Here is a 20,753-nt window from a genome sequence, read left to right as displayed (position 1 = left end):
CCTTTAGCTACAGTAGTTCCCTTCTCTGCCCTTAGTCTTTCCACCCACACAACAAGTCTTTTGCTAATTCTGAACGTTCCAAAGGTGCATTAGTGAATTCCCCAGGTGCGCTGGGATTCCGTTTGTGATGTTGCAGGCTGCGCTGCTATCTCCTGTTCTCTTTGAAGCGAGGGTCTCTTTGTATTGACAGCCGAGCCATTAGTAGACTTGCTGCAAGTTTACTAATGTCTACGGCATCATTTCAGAAAAAATAAGTTACCACTTCAGCCCTATGTGAGCCCTATGTGATATAATGACTGTATGACATGCCCAAAATAGGGATGCCGGGTTGAAAGTGAAAAATAAATGTATGGTTGCAGACAAGAACACCCACATCTTTAAAGGAGTAGTTCACCCAAAATACTTATTTTCTATCAATTACACACCCCATGAAGCTTTGAGGGTTTTTTAATAATTTGTTGGCCGGGTCACCGGTCAACACGAGACTCAGTATTTGAGTCTCCTACCTTTGAGACTCCACCGGTCATCAAATAATTCTTCATGGGGTGTGTAATTGATAGAAAATAAGGGAACTACTCCTTGGATTGAGATGCACTCAGTGTCTAAGACTACAGTAATCTGCATAAAATGTTGGGGAAGAGTTCATACATTATGCTTAAAAGAACAGAATTTATTAGATCTGAATATATGGAGCGAGCCAGCCAGCAACTCTACATCTGACCTCACTGACACCAGATGAATAGTTTAACTCCTGCATCTCAACTGTGCCGTATTAAGAAGCTCTGTTGTTTCGCTTCTCGCCCTCAGAGCGTCTTACTGGTTTAGTAACAGGAGAGAGTACGCATTTATCAGCTTAACTTTGATAGTGTTACAGTCCCAATTTTATCTGCTCATTTCTTTGTGTCATCACTTCCAACTTGTTTATCCTGTGTGAGTTGTCTTTCCTGATTGGATCAAATTGGTACCCTGGCCTGAAAGTGTTTTCTGTTTACCAAAGAGCTGGAGAGACAAGGAAGGAGATCCTCTTAGTGAACAAACACTCTAAAGCAATGAGTACTATCAGAATATAAAGCTACTGTAATAAACACGCATTTTACATTCACACTAGGGTGTGGAAACCGGGGAGGTAGAACTGGATGAGCAGCACCTAAACTCTGTGCTCCTCTAAAAAGGCACATTCAGAAGAACCAACAGACACACATGCCATGGCACACATGCACGCACATACAAAACCCACAATCACAGAGCTGAAGATGATGCTTCTGAGAAAGACAATGTAATTTCATAGTGGACTATACAGTGGAAAACAAAGTTGTTTTCTCAGACAGTGGGAGAAAGAAAAGAAACACAGTGATTACCTGGCTCCAACAATCAGTTCGTTCTGCCCGGGGTCAAATGTCAACTGGGAATAATCCACCGTGCCCTCTGCCTTGAACCTGAAGATCCATGGCTCCATCTCTACCGAGAACAAACACATGACACAACATTAAGTCACTCCGACAAGAGAATGTGTTTGACATTTCCGCTGATAAATTGGCTGTGTGGAGCTCTTCCTCATAGACTCAATGAGGCCATTAAAACAGAAATCCATAAATGTTGAGACTCAGCCTGTGTCCGGAATTCCGGATTAACCGTTTTTCTTACCTTAATCTGATGTTTTTATATCCAATAAGGAGGAGTAGAGGCAAAAAAACAAACAAAAAAACAACTTGACACAATTTGATTTGATTATTATTTATAATTATTTGTTAAGTTAGTTAGTTGTTAGTTGTATTTAATTGTTGTTGTTTTTATTACTATTTTCTTTTTAATGGTGGTTGGTGCGAGTGCAGTACTAAGTTCCGACCAGTCATTGGTCCGACAACCTACCACCAAACCCTAACCATAACCGCAAGCACGGAGCAGCGCATTTTCACCAACCTTAACGCATGCTCGCCACCTTAATCCGGTCGTTTTCCGCATGTCAGACCAATGACAATGAGTGCGGGGTTAAGATTTTAAAAATGAGGTAAGGAGGCAAGCCACTTAGCTGGCAGAGAATTTCCTGTTTCTTTCCCGTCTTAAAATGAAATAAAATATATAAAACTTAGTAAATAAATAAATAAACACAACATCCAGAGGGCACTGCATTTGGTTTGGTCCTTATGAAAGACAGATCTGTAGAACAAATACTAAATTCCGAGCGATAACAATAAGCGATTTAGCCCAGTGTGCGCGGTCGGAGCTGCGCTGGGCTCTGGATGTTATGTAATATTTCACGTGTACCACTCGTCATTGGATATAATAACATCAGATTACGGCAAGAAAACGGTTAATCGGGAATTCTCTTTTAAATGCTGAAGGGAGTTGTCAGATCACCATGACATTTGGGCCTACTGTAAAGGCAGTTTGAGCCGTTTCATGGTCTCATACACCCGCGGTGTGCCTCTCTGCCCCTCAACTTCTCTGCACGTCCCAAATAATCACCCGCCTCCCATTGAAAATGAATTACTAAGGCGCGTCACTCGCTCCCCATCTGAAACAGCCTTAACACTGCAAAAGTGTTTGCTTTTTAAAATTTAAATTTAAAGGTTTCCATACACCACCAAACACTTTATTCCCCATTATTTAAATGTAGAATAAATGTGTTATTGTGATTGTAAAATCCGTGGAGAGAGAATGGCAGAGGCAAAGTTTTTAAGATTGCACTTGTTATTCTTTAGGCTTGCTCAGTTTGGCTGCTGTCTACAGCATAATATCATTTGTAATCTCCTTCCAGCCAGGGTTCAGTGCAAGAACGTAGGCAAGACCATCTGTTTTTTCAAAATCTAAAATGCCTCCACAATCTGAGAAGCTCTGGCTAGCCAAATCAATAACTTATTTATTTATAAACCAATGGAGAGAAGAAAAAAAAAACTTGTATTGACTTTACTTGGATTTGTTTTCTAATTCATACTTTATAGTGTTAGTACACAATTCTGTTTTTCAGACACCTCAACATTTCATCTGACAAGAATAAATGAAGGATCCATGGGGTCATGGGGTCCTGGGTTCAGACCAAATCATACATTGGTTGGTAGCTTACATTGTTCTCTCACATAAACACTGCGTCTAATGGTTTCTTGAGTGGTTAAAAGATTGACTGAAATGCGCAGCAGAACAATGGCGTTCTCAACTAGAGACCTTCCAGACCATTTCCTAAGTTAATCGCTACTGGAGCTCATGTCTACAGTCTACGACTACGTCGTATGTGCGTGCGTGCAGTCTACAGAATAAATGTCTATGATAGTGATGAGATTCGGACATTTTCCATTTCACACTTGACCTTGTCTCTCAAATGCAAGCAAGTACATACACAGGGAGGGAGAGAGTGAGGGAAGAAGAGTGAGACAGAAACATTTTTAAGTTAAGAGAGGAAGATAGATGGGAGAGATAAAATGACAGAGACAGGATTGGACCGGGTAGGAACAATATATGTAGGAGAGAAAAACATCCCAGACAGAAATAGACATATACCCCTAACATGCATATCGTCACGGCGCCCAACCCATTAACCCCTGACCAATAGAATCAAAGGCCCTGGGCAGTTGTCGAGGGATGAGGGCGGCTTGTCTCCAGCCTGGTTACCTGATATGGTCAAGGAGTTGCGATGGAGACGCATGTTCGCCATCACTCAGCACATACCTGGTCCCTAGTCACAATAATGTATCACTGCTCTGGGAAACCGATACATTTTCACTCCCAACCCCCATCTTTTTACGGTCAGCATGTGTTGGACATTATACCCCTTGCCTTGGTAAGCCATCACAAGTCCACACTCACAGCCAACGTGTGACAATAGGTGAAAGGTGGAAGAAGTCCGAGTCCACGTAACCTTGCGAAGGTTTACGGTAATGTCGAGCAGTGAGATTTAGAAGGCATCACAGATATGCCAGATGTTTGTGAAATCTTTTGAGACCAGTCTCTTCGGGGGATTTTATTTTTTACTTTGACAGGAACCTTTCAATCATGAGCAGAGGTGGAGAAGAAAAAAGGACAGCCGAGTATATTCCTTTGCCACGCTTTATCTTCTTTTCCAGACACACCTGTCAGGCAGCATTTCAAATGAAACCTCACTCTGCCCTTGCCGGCTCAAAGGCAAAGACATGTGTTTCACCGACAAAATTTAATGTGGGTTTCACTGGCGGGGGTTTGGAAAGTGAAATCCTTGTTAAAGTGGCAAAGTTGCTCCCAAAGACCATACACGTTCTCCGGCTCTCATCTTTGGAAACAACAACATCTGCAGGCACAATGCGGCAACATCATTGGCTGCAGGACAACAACACTTTTTCTACAAATAGGTTTTCCTCTCCCTTTATCTTTCTCTCTTTGTCCCTCAACGCTCATCGAGTTCAGGAGTACAAGTTATGCAACTTCAAAGTTCCCAAGGCTAATACATTTTCATTAGCCTTTGTGAAATAAATATTATTTGGGAGAGCGCTGCGAACTTCACCCCGAAATTTAATTTTGCTTAATGGCCGCTCTGGATGGAAAGCAAAGTTTTGGATGCGCCTCTCCAGCGCCTGAGCTGGGCTCGTTTTTCAAGCCATAAAGAGAATCCCCGGCATACAAATGCGGTCGTGACAACCCCCCGGGGGGAGACGGCGCTTGATGAACCCAGCCTCTCCCCATAAATCTCCCCGAATCACCAGGGGAGGCTTGCTTGTAGCTGTGTGTGTGTGTGTGTGTGTGTGTGTGTCTGTCTGTGTGTGACTGTGTGTGTGTCTGTGTGTGTGTGTGTGTGTGTGTGTGTGTGTGTGTGTGTGTGTGTGTGTGTGTGTGTGTGTGTGTGTGTGTGTCGTGCATGCGTGCGTGCGTGTGTTTGTCAGGGCGTGTGGAGGGTGCAAAGGGTTCTAATAGAACACAACAGCACCCACAGGATTTATGGCTTTTTATGACGAGGCCAAGGCCCATTCTTAAGCATTCATAAGCAAGGCAGTTCACAGATGGCCTCCTCCAAGGCTCTCGATGCAGCATGGCTTTAATGAGGACTATAGCTAAGTCGAACCCAAGGGCTTTTGCAGCTCGTAGCATGAGAAGGCAAGAAGGGGGGAGGGGGGATTGGGTCGTGAAAGACTGCTCGCTGAGTTTTGTCACAGAGATTAATCAATTGCATTTCTATAGTTAGTCGCGAAGATGCTGACTTAGGGGGTGTGGTGATAGCTAATTTTAGGAGTTCCCCAATGAGTGATGTTTTTCACACTGACCCAATCTTTAACCCCACTGAAAAGGGAAACAGCGGATCAGTGGAGCATGAGACAGAGATGTACTCACCCACAACACCCACACTAATAGATACACAACCATGGATTTGGAGGACAACCCACAGAGCAGAGTCAGGGCACAGAGCCAGACACATACCAACATACAAGCTCCAGCCCCCCCCCACCCCCCCCCCCCCCACCTCCCACACCCCACCCCACACACAGTCACACACTCCCCCCTCTTCCCTTCAAACCCATATTATCCCCTGCACCCCAATCCCATCTTCTCCCTTTCAAAAACACTGCTGCTGTCTTCAGGCTCCACCACTTCAGATCCATTTGTTATTCAGTGTTCTGACACGGGGCGGTTGACACAAAGACAGAATGACAGGCTGTATAAATATTTACAAGAGGCTTCAGAGCCCCACGCCAGTCTCCAATTTGTGAGTCCTTAAAGTTGCTGAGGTACAGCCCTGCATGTCCTACAACAATGGCACCATATGGAACCAATTCTGCAGTGTGAATGGTTCTTCTGTGACTGGTGGAGTGTATAGGGGTGGCAGGGAACTAACACACACATGAACAGCCAATTGACTGTAATTGCACCATTGTGGTACACCGAAAAAACAGAGTGGTCCTTTAAACCTTCAGAGTGTATTACGGGTCAATCTTTACACTAGCACTCCAGATTTTACTTTGTAATGGCCACATAAGAATGGCGACTATTTGGTGAAGCTGATTTGAAGGAAATGATTTGGCTAAAGCAGTGGGTAAACAAGCACCTGCTCAATTTAACAGCAAGCTGTAAAATAAGGCAACATTCAGTTTAGTGACCACGGACATGTAGACGGATACGCACTTGAAGGTTTCTCCTAACCAGAACAGAACAAGAAAATTTTAGAAGAAAAAAAGAAAAAGATAAGACTCAAGTTGGCCCTGAGGCGGCGAGTGAACAAACCACTGTGGAGACACAAATAACTGCACTGTAAAATATGTAACGTACACTTATGGAGCAAAGTCATTTGGGAGATGAGGTGGGAGGCGAAGGGGACAACCGTTTAACGAGATGACCAAACCTCTTCAGGCTGCTAAAAATGTGTGGCTAGGGAAAACACCATGCGGGACTTTTATTGCAGGGACAAATGAAAGACATACAAATCACAAAGTATGGGCAGGGCTGCATCCCCAGTCCATCTGCAGTATGTGCTGGAAATTAAAATATGACATGAGTCATGACTACAACATAGCTGACCTTGGACATGAATAGAATGCAGCCAATGTTTTGGAATCCATGAGAGTAGCCAGGAAAAATAAATATGATAAAAAAACAACCCCAAAAGATCAATTAAATGGCATGCTATAGCCATAGACTGTAAGGAAATATAACGGCAATGTCATCTATTGATTTCTACAGACCTGTTTTGAAGCCACTACAAATCTACCATCTTGGGCTTATCCAGTCCCGAATAGCAACCGGAAACAAATGCTATTGGCGGGTCTCAATAGAACCAGTAGAAGCCCTATAAGCATACCCTACTTTATCATCAATTTAAAAATTAATAGGACAATCCTTTAAAAAAAAAGGATATCATGGAAATTGAAAGAAGACGTTAAACTAGTATTTATGAAAAGGTTTACTACAGCAATAATAAAAAATGAAAAGTCCGGCAAATAACCATTCACTTGATTTGAGCGTCCAGGATTGGATATAGTGACACCTTTAGCGTTTAATGACTTCTTCATTGGCTTTCAAAACCAGATCCAAGTTGCTGCCTGGCTAATAGTGCTATAACATAATTCGGAACTACATTTGCTCTCCTCTCTCCAGTGATGTGTTAGCTGGTCAGGAATGATAAAAGCTGAGCTTGGTCGCATGGATGTTAAAAAGAAAAAGCTGGGTTCTCTCCTCAGAGACAAGACCCTTTATCAGGCTCTGGCTTGTGAAGACATTGTTTACACACAGTTTACAGCCTCTAAAACCTTTAAAACCTGCACCCCCCACAAAACACTTGTTAAATACAGCGCTTTATTAATTTATCTCTGGGGCTTTGAGCTGCAATAACAGCAAAATGCTTAGTCAGTACTTTGGCCAAAGAACTTTTTATGGTAGACGTGGGGATTAAGTGTTTTTATAGCCCCTTTTCTTTGGGCATTTTCACGCTTCATTTCAGATAGGTTGTAGAGAGACAAGAAAGTAAGGGCAGAGAGTAAGGATATTGATGTAAAACATGACAGGGTCAGATTCAAACCCGGGTAACTAAATGGCTTGTGCCAAAACATAAGAAAGTCCAACAAAAGATACAGTATCTACATATCAGCATATATATCCATCCAGTATGGAGGTTAGCCATAACGTGCATGAACATGGCACCAGGTATTGGACATTAAGGTTCAAAAATAATATCAGCCTGTTGTATGTACATGAGATATACCCCTTTTGGAATGTTCCTAGAGCTATATTAGGACCTTTGTGGAATCATGGAGCGTGAGTGGAGGTTAAAGGTAAAACATCTCAATGCCTGTGCTGAACTGTACAGCAGCATGCTTTCTTTGTGAAACCATGCCATTTCTGAAACCGCCACATGAAGTGTGGCGGTTTCAGAAGTGTTGTGCCAAGTCAGAGAAACCATCCCCAGTAGGGTCAAGCCCATGCAAAGGCACACCCTTCCACACTCAACCCACAATCACCCACAGAGAGAGCAATAGTCTCTCACTGGAGCACAGACAGTGGAAGTGCAGTTTCAAGGGTAGCGAAAGGTTACACTCACATACATTATTCAATTCATCTTTGTATTTAACTTTTGTCCTGCAGTAAAGTACTTTATTTTTCTTCAAATCTGTGAGTTGGCCTGTACTGCTTTGTCTTGTGCTTTTAGCCATTGCACAGCAGCTCCATTGCGGTGATGAGGAACATGGCAGTGGTACAAGAGTGCAATGGGAAATTGTTTGGATTGTTACGAACTCTCCTTCCCCGTTCTAGAGATTTGAATTGTCAGCATTCTGATTAAACAAGCAACTTGTGATTATGAAGCTAACCGGTGAGCAATTAGTTAGTCATGTACAGAATGTATCCATTTTATCAGTAGCTCTGTCTAAGTATTATGTTTTGGAGAGAGGACAGGAGCACACACCAATAGTGGGGAGGTGCTGATCACGGGAGATAAACTGTTGAAATAATAAAATAGCACAGCTCGTGGCCACAATATAACAAACTTTATTTTATTTTACTAACGTTTCGACAAATAAAAAGGTATGGGTTGTGACTGCTCCACATATTCCAGCAGATAATAATTAGCATTTTCCCATATCTATTTTCTCATTCTAATTCTGTATATGTCCTCCCAGTAACCCCGAACCTTAAACTAAAAAATCGAATCTATGCTGTGTTCCAACCTTCTGTGCAGAAGAGATGCCAACTGCGAAGCACCAAAGAGACCTTGAACTGAGCTTCGGGCAGCTTAGAGTTCTTGGACCAAGTTCTGCTTCAAAGATGACAGTGAAGCTCTAGATGAATGTCCAACTGACGTTTGGGTTTGCCAGGGCGGCAGAGTGCAGCTTGCCTACAAATACATCTGTTTGTAGTGCTCCCAGCCCAGCTGAGGAGCATCTGCAGCCAGTCTAGTGCATTCCAGACACCCAGGGATTACATTGGAGTATGTGGAGACGGATGACTCACAAAGGAGTGTTATAATTGATTTAAGGACAGAGCCAAACCTGTCTGTCTGTCTGTCTGTCTCTCTCTTTCTCCCTCTCCCTCCGCTCCGTCCCTCTCTCTGTCTCCGTTTCTCTCTCCCTCTCTCTCTTTATCTCGCTCTCTCTTTCTCTCTCTCTCTCTCCCCCTCCTTCCTTCGCTCTCTCTCCCTCTCTGTCTCTACCTCCCTCTCTCTCTCACGCATACAGTTTGTTTGCATGAGTTCATATTCTGTAATGACTCATAGCTTTCCGTGTTCATTGCTTGAAAGCAAAGGCTATAATTTGATGAGCTTTTGAAAAGGCTTTGTGTTCTGCACAGCCTAACAATACAAGGTTTTCCAAGCGCTACAAGACAACCATCAGGCCATGACAGGAAGTCTATTAAAAAACAAGGTAAAATACAACCGTTAAAAGGGAAGATTCATGGACAACACTGAGACACAATTAAAATGAGGGCTATCTCTTTAGCAGGGGAGGTGACTTGCACATTATAGAACCCAAAGTATAGCCATAAAATAGTGCTTCAAGGTAGTAAAAAGTGCGATGTTAAAAGTAGAGCCAAGGCAATAACACGCAGGACAATCTTTCTGGCAGCTATGATGGCCCCCAGGTGCCTCTCTTGTGGTTTTAATAACTTAAAGGTATTTACTTCTGATTCACTGGACTGCAGGGCAGGCCCTCTGCTATTTGCTCCTCACCTATTGCATCATCATTGCACCTTCCTACTGACAAAATATTAAGCTGTGAGTTTTATGTCTGTTTAGTTTATTTGTCTAGAAATGTTTATTTTATAATTATTATTTTATTTCACGCCTGTGTGATGAAATTCACCATCTACAGTATGTACATTGCCTAAAATTGCCCATGTGTCATATTTTTGACAAACTGAAAGTCCCGCTGAGGCAGCTCCCCTGTCACAATGCCCCCAGGCCATGGTTGGGCTCTATGCATTAGGAGAACGCTACTCTCATACTGCTGCCAGCCACTTAGCGCTTCGCTGCCCTGTGGCACCCTGGTCAGCACTCTGCTCAGCCTTCTCCTGACGACCCGTAATGGAATGACCTTCACACTCCAGTCTAGTCCTGAAAATCACATCTGTTTCAGAAATGTATATCTCACATCCATCCATCCATCCATCAATCTTCAACCGCTTATCCGTAGTCACCATGAGTGTTCCAGACGTCCCTCTCCAGAGCAACATTAGTGACTTCCTCTTGGGGGATCCCGGGACGTTCCAAGGTCAGTGTTTCCTCCAACTGCGCCTTGGTCTGCCCCGGGGTCTCCTCCCCGACTTCAAAAAAGCATTAGATTTAATTTGGCACAAGGGTCTGATGTACAAACTGTCGGAAAGGGGCATTGGGTGGAAAACCTATGACATCATAAAATCAATGTACAGTCTACAGCTCCAGGCATCCTCTTGGCAAACACAGAAATCAAATGCTTACTTTTCGCAGATTATCCAGCTGTCTCCAACCAAGCAGCAACTTTATCTCCTACACAAATTCTCCCAGACATGGGCCCTGACAGTGAACTAAGAATAAAATCATGATATTTCAAAAAAGATCCAGCCGCCAAAACCATACATTTTTCCTAAATACAATCCCACTAGAACAAACAAAAAACTATACCTACCTCGGCCTAAACATCAGCAACACAACTACAACCAAGCTGTAAAGGACCTGAGAGTCAAGACAAGAAGGGCATTCTATGCCATCAAAGGAAACACAAAATAGACATCCCAATTAAAACCTGGCTTAAAATACTGGACTCTATGGTTGCGAGATCTGGGGACCATTAGCAAACCATGACCTTGAAAAATGGGATAAACACCAAACCGAGACCCTACACACAGAATTCTGCAAATCCATTCTCCGTACCCAGCGAACAACACCAAATAATGCATGCAGGGCAGAATTAGGACGATACCCACTCATAATAATAATCAAAAAGAGAGCACTTAAGTTCTACAACCACCTAAAAGAAACTGACCCAGATGCACTCCATAACAAGGCACTCACACACAGCGAAACTCTAGAGAGATGCCACAGAGTCACGAGTTAGAAAACCCATTGGAAAAAGCAGAGTAAACTACAATGCTATCTGGTCTTAAACAGATAATACACAGTGGCAGAATACCTGAGCACCGACCCAAAACACAGAAAAATCTTAACTAGGTACAGACTCAGTGAGCACAGTCTTGCGATTGAGAAAGGCCGTCATAGGCAGACCTGTATCCCGAGAGAAGACACAAAATTAAGTGGAAACCGAGCTACACTTCCTAACCATCTGTCCATTGTACCAAGACATCAGAGACACATACTTCCCACAGATTACAAACATACACAGAGATTTTGAAAACAAAAAAACTCCCATATCTGCAGTGCTGGGCGAAGTACGACAATGTGCAAACACAGCAGCACGATTCGTGAGTTGCTGTGATAGGAGAAGGACATCAAATGGAACACAACCACCCTAAAGACTAATCATTGTGTATATTCTTGCACTATACCAGCATCGAGTGATCTTGGTACATAGAAATTGATCTATTGAAGACTCTCAAATATGTTTTATTTTGATTGTATTGTTGCTTTCTACTTTGGCAATGTAAACGTATGTTTTCTCATGCCAATAAAGCCCATTGAATTGAATTGAGACGCCCGAGAGGCATCCTAACCAGATGCCTGAACCACCTAAGCTGGCTCCTTTCCAGGCGAAGAAGCCTGGAAGTCTCTCTCGTGTGATTGAACTTCTCACCCTATCTCTAAGGGAGATGCCAGCCACTCGTCGAAGAAAACTCATTTTGGCCGCTTGTCATGTGGGTATTGGATGGAGCCCGCACACCACAGGTATAAGAAAGACGTTCTTTATTGAAATACTTGGAAATACTTGGCCACTTGTCATGACCCACACTTCATGACGATAGGTGAGAGTAGGAACGAAGATTGCTCGGTAGACAGAGAGCTTTGCCTTCTGGCTCAACTCTCTTTTCGTCACAACAGTGTGGTACAGCGACTGCAATACCGCCCCTGCCGCTCCGATTCTCTGACTGATCCCCTCCTCACTCATTCCCTACCCGGACTGCACAATCCACCTCACGTCTTAATCTTTATGTTCCTCCTCCCCAAATCACATCCCATTTATAATATTATCTTCAGCTCAGCTTCTGTGGTAAAAAGTTCCATTGTGGTAGAGCATCAGGATTGATTACTTATACAAGTTTAATTCTGTTGTGGGATGAATGCACACTGCTTTGATGTGCATGACTGCATTTACTCAAAATACATCAAAAGCCTCAATATTGACATTGACTTCATCCTGTTGGATTCATCCAACATAATTTATCATATCCAATATTTCTGGCCGCCAAGAAATCTATAATATTAACAAGAAAACAAGCAGCACATTAAGAGGAACAATCAATTTGTAGGCTATAAACTCTATAAACTCCTGGTACGTTTAATTTAAAATGTTTAAACTAAAGGCTTTGTTAGTTTGTTTGGATCTAAAACCGCTGTTTAAGAGCAATAGACCTCTAGGAATTTAGGAAACCACGCTGCAGTGGAGAACATTCCAGAAAGACAGATGCCTGTTATTATTTGGACACTGTTCATCTTGCAGGCTGTCTGCCTGTAATGAGACTTCTGCTGGCTTCGCTGCACAGTGCATGCACACAGGCTACTGACGTCAGCTGCACTATACATATACAGAGTGTCATATAGAGCAGTCAGCAGTGGTTCCCAAACGTTTTCATGTCAAGGACCCCCAAATTGATATTAAATAGCCTGCGTAACCCCATTTGAAAAGATATGCCAGGGACCCCAATAAGAGAAGATTTTTACGGCTCTAGCAGTGATTCTCTAGCAAGGACCCCCAGTTTGACATGCATTAGTCTACGGACCCCCATTGAATAGCATTTCTATCTCTGGGACCCCCAATTTATATTGTAAAATCAATGCTAATTTAACTCTTAGAGCGTACAAATGGAACCAAACGGACCCGTTAGGGTCCGTTTGGTTCCAAATTATCATTTAGCTGTGTCCCCTCTGGAACTCCCTCAAGTACCCCTGGGGGTCCCCGGACCCCACTTTGGGAACCACTGATATAGAGTATGACACCATTGCTGTGTCCAAGGCTTGTGACATAATCGTTCCTACAGTATTCTAAATGTATAAAGGTAAAGCCCAAACCCGGCATGAGCCAAAAAAAAGAAGGAAAAAAAACGCTGATAGCTACACATCGCCGATGCTGGCAAGAACAACGTGAATTGATTGGAGCAATGCAGTTCACGCGATTCAAGTAGTTTGATTATCTTTATTGCGCCCGGCCTCATTACTCGCATTATCTTTATCTTCCAAGTACATTCTTGGATTATACCATGATGATCACTCTTGTGAAGGTTTTGTCTGTCAGAACTCTCTTCTCAGGGTATCATAGCTCTGACACCTGGAGCGGTAGTGACTCAGGAGGGAGACAGAGCAGTTGTCTGACATGGTAATCAGAGTCTTGTCCTTGAGCAAGACACTGAACTTGAAGCCTATTCTATTGTTGGCTAACCGCCCATAGGCTACAAATGTAGATTCAACAGTCTCTCTGCTGAGGTCACCTAGAGTAGAGAGTAACTTGATTCATTTGGAAAATTATTGCTTCAGCACAGCTGGTAGTTCAATCAGATATACAGTACTGTATCATAAAACGTGATGAAAGTCATGACGTTCTGCTCTCTTCCCATTCCCAGCTCGGCACAATGATCATGAACCGCGTGTGCGTATTACCCGAAACGACCACTTTGCTTTATTAACGCCCTTATATTTCATCCAGGGCATTAGGGCCACTGGGGCTTAATAGCCCATGCCGGTACTTTAGGGAACGCAAACAGATCGACCACATCTGACCCTGGCGGCTTGGATGTGGTCCCCTGGTGTGAACCACAGAGAAGAGAGAGCATATGGCGTTAGCCAGACTGTTAGTCATCCTGGTCCCCCTCACGCTCAATAGACTCTGAGAGTAGGAGACCGAACCCAACTATCCATGAGCTAATGAAGACCGCGCACGGAAATAGAGAGAGGGAGAATGAGAGAAAGGAGAGAGTGTGTGTGTGTGTGTGTGTGTGTGTGTGTGTGTGTGTGTGTGTGTGTGTGTGTGTGTGTGTGTGCGTGCGTGCGCCCGCGTGTGTGTTCACGTGCGCACATCACATGCATGCGTGCGCAGGAACGTGGCGTGCGTGCATGTGTACTGTACTGTATGTCTGAGCAGTGACCTTCGTCTTCCAGTCAATTACTCCTCAGGCAAAGGGCTATATGATTATCCCAGCCTGGGATCTCCATTGGCCTGGAAAGGGCTCAGTAGCACTTTGCTGCTTCGCGGTGGCTAGAAAGAATTGCATTGATTGCTATATTGATGTTTTCTGTTGGCAAAGATTTGCAGTTTTACATTACAGTTTGGCTGTTCAATAGCAACGTGGAGCAGGGGAAGGAGGAACAATGAATCTCGATTGCGGGACGTACTGAGTCTGAAAATGAGTGTAACCACCCAGCATAAGGGGTTAGAAGAAGATTAGTGGTTGCAATATCCACGGGCCCGTTGTTTAAGAATACATTTGTGCGTGCGATGGGAAACAGGACAAAAGGTTGACAAGAGATGAAAGAACCTCCTCCACATTTGATGTTAATAGAAAAACTCTGCGATAAAGAGGTTATCTGAAAGGATACTGCTGTCAGTGCTGTGTTTGTGTGTGTGTGTGTGTGTGTGTGTGTGTGTGGGAGAGTGCTGTGAGAAAACCCACCTGAGTGTGGAATGAGTGGGTGCTCGGCCTTGTGGCAGGGCGATTCGGGCAGCAGCACCGGCCCTCTCCTGCTGGCCACAACTCCGGCCCGCAGGACCAGCATGCACTGCAGCAGCAGCAGTGCATGCTGGGTAATGCGGCGTCCCATGAGTGGGGGCGGAGCTTGGCTCACTTCTCCTCAGGGCTCAGGAGCCAAGAGCATCAGAGAGACACCTGGGAGAGAGAGACAGAGAGAGAACGAGAGACAGAGAGAGAACGAGAGACAGAGAGAGACAGAGAGAATGAGAGAGAGAGAAAGACAGAGAGGGAGATTAAAGTTAACACATTTTGATTTCACACTTGATTTAATTCTAGGCGAGATATATCTTGCTACAGTATATCACCTGCATATTGTAGCATACAGTCAAAGCTTCACTGAAGACGCTGTAAGACAGCGAAAATAATTATTTCCAAACAGGACAGAGGGAGAGAGAGGGAAAGAGAGACGGGGAGAGAGAGAGAGAGAGAGAGAGAGAGAGAGAGAGAGAGGCGTGACGGAGCAGAAGGAGATAGTGCAGAAGGAAAGGAGCTATGCAGGAGGAAAGGAGATATTGTTGGGAGTCACACTGAGTAACAGCAGCTGCTGTACTCTTCACAAACAGCCAGGGACCCCTGACCTCTCACCCCTTGAACATGAATCAGGGTTCTGTCATTCTTCACACACCTAGAGTATGTCTGTATTTGTGTGTGTGTGTGTGTGTGTGTGTGTGTGTGTGTGTGCACGTACGTACGTACGTACGTACGTGCGTGCGTGGGTGCGTGTCAAATAAATATAATATACGGTCCCCTGTCATTGTTGTTGGGGTATTTGCCAACTGCATTTGCACATACCAGGAATGCGTCTGCATTTACCCATCCTAACTATTAGGAACAGTGGATGCCATTCATACAGCACGCAGGGAGCACACAGACAGGACGAGCCAGGGGTCGAACCAACAACTTTCTGATCCTCAGTCGGCCCCTTTACTCGCTCATCTACAGCCACCCATGTGATTGTGTGTGTGTGTGTGTGTGTGTGTGTGTGTGTGTGTGTGTGTGTGTGTGTGCGTGTGTGCGTGCGTGCATGTGCTCTCCAGAGTATCTGATAGCAGAGGGCAGGACTGACTTTACGAGACCGGAGTGTACTGTGCATGTGTGTGTTTGTGTCTTTTTCTCTCTGCATGGTACTCCTCATGGGGCTCATTGACTATCTACAGCTGCTGTAAAACCATTGAACTCACTAAGGCATGTCTGCCAAAATGCTTTGATATTAAAAACCCTTAAGGCTGGTGTGTGCTTCAAAACCAAGCGACTGGCTTGAAGAACCTTTAAACATTATCAGCATTTGCACCGTTTAGCTTTTCAGACTACAGTACAACCCGTACTGAAAAAAGAAAAGTAGTCTTCACAAAACATGGCCTTCCATATATTTTTCTGTTAAATAGAAGTGCATATATTGCCTATATACTCCTTTATATACTCCACACTTTTCTGCGTGGGTGAAGTGAATTCTGTGTGCACACAGTGAATTGGATGTGTCCACATTTTTGCCCGGTCATAGATACATGGTGTTGTGCACTGTAGATGACGAATGATGATCCCTCCTCCATGACAGCTGAGCGGTGAGTGGTACAGTAGGTGTGAGGTGGAAAAATCGAAGGAAAAAAAAAAGAAATAAAAACAATGCATACCTGCCAAGATTTGTGGGCTGCGGCAAAAAAAGCAAGCGGGGGAAAAACAAACAAAATTCAGCAAGGTGGTGAGCAATGCCTCAGCAGAGATATTGCTCTACTTCTCTCTGGAGTCTGCGTGGCCCTTTAGCCTTGGTATTGGATGAGAAGCATGCCTTTTATTTATTTATTTATTTCCTTTGAATTGAATGTTTACTCTATCAGCTGTGCACTGAGTAAATTCTATTACCTTGGGGGCCCCGTGAAATGCGTTCAAAGACCATTGAATAAATGCGCGGGCATTGGGGATAAGTGGGTTTCCATCCGACTGCGGAGTAATGCAAAACACCTGTCTTGCAATGGAGGGGAAACCACAGACTGCGACAGACGGTTATTTTGTTTTGTTTAGAAATGATTACGTCTGTGGCATTTGTTTGGTATATATCTACAGAAAGAAATCACACCGTGTGAAGTGAGGGGCGCTCTTATCATCGTTCATCATCATGACGTAAAATATACACTATGCCTATTTGCTCAGACACTATGACGTAAAATTATCCATTCTGTATCTGTAGTCTGTATCAGACACAGAGCATCAGCAAGAAACACTATTTTGCAATTGAGCAATTTGAGCTGATTTAAAATACAATTTTAACCTTACTAGGCTATAGTACATTGTTGCTATTTTCCAAAAATCTTGAAATAATCTATAACCAAAACCTTGTATGTATGTGGGTTCCTGGCACAAAATATTTTCAGATGGGGTCCGCGACCAAATACATACGGCATTAAATTGGGGGTCCTTTACATGAAAATGAAAATTATAACTGATTCCCACCATATGTATGTAACTCGGATGGCGGGTGCGCCACACAACGAGCCTCACGAAATGGCTAGCCATCGTGCCTGCTAGGTTGTTCCGAAGCGCGCACGGCTCTCATCCGCGGGAGAAACACCTGCATTGTGGTGAGTTGGCTCTTTATTTAACGTGTCATTTGACATTGCTGATTTCTTCGTCTGCAACCTTTTCCTGAAAGTGTTTAGAGAGCCTTGTTGTTGTTTTTGCAGTGTTTTTTTGCCTGCTGTAGCTGTGAGCCAGCATAGTAATCCTCGCTGCGCGGATAAACCAGTGCGTTTGTCAGTCTCCTTGTCGTGTCTCGTAGCATTACTACAATGATGAATGTCTGAATCCACTTAGGGAGCATATTTCATCATCAGCTTGGCACGGAGGTGACACTGTCAAGGAAAACATGTGCGTAGACAGAATATTTATTGTTTTGCGTGACATTCAACCGGCTATAAGAGCTGGCAGAGGCTGTGTATATTTTTGAGTGCTTTTTGTTTTTTTTGTGTCTGTCTGTGCGCTGTGTGTGTGTGTGTGCGCTGTGTGTGTGTGTGTGTGTGTGTGTGTGTATATGAGTGCTGTGTACTGTGTGTACACACACAGGGTTGTCAGATAGGAGCATATGCCACAACTGTCAAGTTGAGCTCTCTGCTGACCTCACTGACTGAGTTACGCTGCAGTTGACCTCATGTCAGACACAAGCAAGCAAGCAAGCAAGCAAGCACACACACACAGCTTAATGCATGGGCCTTGGGGCTGCAGCCCGCCCCGGGGCACAAAGCTTGAGGGGCACCACACGCCTGACCTAAAAGCAAAAAGTAAAGGCATTGAAATACGGTCCGGAGGCTGCTGAAATAGTCTTAAATCTGTGCCCAAATCGATGCGGTGTGGAGTGTTGTGACCGGGAGCAATGGCAGAAGCCCAACGTATAGCTTCGCCTCAACGCAGATGGCAATCGTAGACCTCCAAAATCGAAGACCTCAGCAATCAAGTCTCACACTTCATTTGTTTCATTTAAATTTTATAGGTTTCGTTTCAATAAATTCATCTCAACTTAATGCTGATGAGTTTACTGTGTATCAGCAGAGATAAGTACTCTTGCCTGTGACACACACATTCATTAGCAGCTAGCACGGTGCGGTCTGATTTAATCGAACACAGAAACCCACGGCTTGATTGGAAAATAAAAACCATTTGCTAAAGTTGTTGCATGGGTCCTGTGATATATGGGCATATTTTCTGTTTTCTCTCCGTCCGGAACCAGTCACCAGTCCTGTGGGAACTAGAGAGCTTTCTCACGCACTGTGGTGCTTCGAGATGCTAAATCATCTCCAGGGTATTAGTGCAAACCTTCTCTTGCTACACAGTGAACTCCAGAGTGTTAATTCAACTCAGAAAAATGGATGTGACAGTTTTTCTGCACGGCAGCAAAATGCATGTATACAGTATATGCACGCTGTAGCAACTCATAATGTTATAACTGCTCATAATGTAATAAAAAAATTGCGTATAACGTAATAACAGATCTATAATGTAATAATGTAATAACGTGTTACATTATGAACGAACACACGAGCAGCTCATAATGTAATAAAAGTGCATAATGTAATAATGGCTCATGTTGCTGAGAAAATCATACTTATCCTATTTATTACCGCTATTGACAAAGGTAGACTTTCCCATATTGTTGAGAAATGTCTTACAGTGTTTAAACTGATTTTGAATTTTTTGAATGTTGCTGCAGGGATCCCCTGGAACCCCCTCAGGGACCCATTGAGAACCACTGGGTACCCTAGCCCAGTCAGTACACCCAGAAACGCCACTGCTGAGAGCCATTAAAAACAAATGTCTTCCATGCCAATGAATGTCCTGATTTTAACATACCATGATGAGAGCTGGGTTTCCCTAATGGCACAAAAGTACAGAGATGGCGATGGAAATAGTAACAGTAATAGGCTTGACTATTAAAGAAATTAGTTACAAATTGCTCCATCTACGCCCTCAGCTTTGTACGAAGGGTTGAGGAAACCGCGACATGCTTCTTTTAAAACCACTTCACGAGTTCACGTTGCTTGAAAAAAGAAGTGTGAAGGTCAACCCCCCTCCCACAGCTTTAAAGGGGAATACCACTCATTTTCAACATTTTACCATGTCATATACCTGAGAGCTGTTGTGTGTGGAAATAATAAAAAAGTCCCCCCCATTCTGTGTTTCCTATAGAACTGGAGGTCTGAAAAAATCTTTAACATGGTGAATCACATCTTGATGATGTCATCAAGATGTGTTCAAAATGAGTGGAATTCCCCTTTAAGAAAGTGTGCTTTTCCTCATCGTGTCTACTGGACTAGCATGCATTTTGTATTTATGGTAATTATGGTAACATTTTGTTTGAGGAAAATGTCCATCACAAGCCTGCATGTTGATGACCCCTGCTCCGGACAAGTGACTTTTGTGTCCGGACAAGTGAATGGGAAATGTACTTGTCCGAAGGACAAGTGCCTCAAAATGTCAAAAATGTCAAGCCCTGTTGGTTAATTAGAGTGACTACAGTTCTACAGCTTATATAACTGAAGTCAAGTTAAAACTCTTAAAGAGAATCTCTCTCATTCATCATTCAGTATATCCAGGGGTTGCATGTTTCCATCATAGTGTCTTTCACACCTCTGAGTATAACTAGTCTTTGTTTGATGATCTCAGACTGGGACCAGAAGGAAAACAACTAGCATAAACACAACAGGTTTTTTTTTTACAAAATGTCATTGCTTATATACATCTTTCTTTGAGATTTACATTAGACAATTAAAAATCCGATCTTGTCTCAACGATTCCGATCTTTTGAAAATCATGTGATCGGAGCCAATTTCCGATCACCCGATCGGAACAACCCGATAGGAACAACCCTCCGTCACTGAAATCCCTATATATGGGGATTCGAGTGACGGACAAAAATGTCACCGTCGGCCCCCGGGCGGTTAGCTCAACCGTCTGGGCACCTAGGCTGCCAAGCCAGCCGGACGGCGTGCCGCGGGTTCGACTCCCGAGCCTGACGGCCTTTGCCGTGTGTCACTCCCCATCTCTCTCCCCCTTTCCTGTCTAGTTACTGTACCCTATCAATAAAACAATAAAATAAAATAATGTAACCGTTCGTTTGCCAGTTGTCAAGAAAAAGCACAAAAGCCTCTGCAGAGGACAGGGCCCAACTGATCACCCCCAGATCTCCATATATGGAGCTGGCCTGTTCTGACATAATGATGAACACAATGATGCGTGACCTCTCCCTTTATTAGCCAATTGATCACACCAGATCACCCCCCGACAAGCACTGATCACACCTAGATCTAAGGTACGCAGCATAAGAATAAAAGTCGCACGTATGCTACGCAAACATTAACTCATGTGTGCAACACACACACACACACACACACACACACACGTCTGTACACAGACATTCACACAGGGTTTCAAGACATACAGTATGATGAGGAAGAAAACGTAAACCACATGCACACTCCCACATGCACACT

At 43.7% G+C, this 20,753-nt stretch overlaps 1 protein-coding gene across 2 annotated transcripts in view; it reads right to left on the bottom strand.

Moving 5' to 3' along the window:
- sema5a (sema domain, seven thrombospondin repeats (type 1 and type 1-like), transmembrane domain (TM) and short cytoplasmic domain, (semaphorin) 5A) overlaps positions 1-20,753 on the bottom strand; it is a 156,116-nt gene that overhangs the window by 101,021 nt on the left and 34,342 nt on the right. For both annotated transcript variants that reach the window (XM_080793516.1, XM_080793515.1), the window contains exons 2-3: positions 14,698-14,910; positions 1,359-1,458 (exon numbers count right to left, since the gene is read on the bottom strand). In XM_080793516.1, coding sequence (XP_080649642.1) covers positions 1,359-1,458; positions 14,698-14,845 — 248 coding nt within the window. In that variant the 5' untranslated portion in view covers positions 14,846-14,910. The remainder of the gene's footprint in view (positions 1-1,358; positions 1,459-14,697; positions 14,911-20,753) is intronic.

This window comes from Protomyctophum bolini, assembly GCF_963924005.1.
Source record: "Protomyctophum bolini genome assembly, chromosome: 21".
Lineage (NCBI taxonomy): Eukaryota > Metazoa > Chordata > Actinopteri > Myctophiformes > Myctophidae > Protomyctophum > Protomyctophum bolini.
This window is presented reverse-complemented; position numbering and strand designations above follow the sequence as displayed.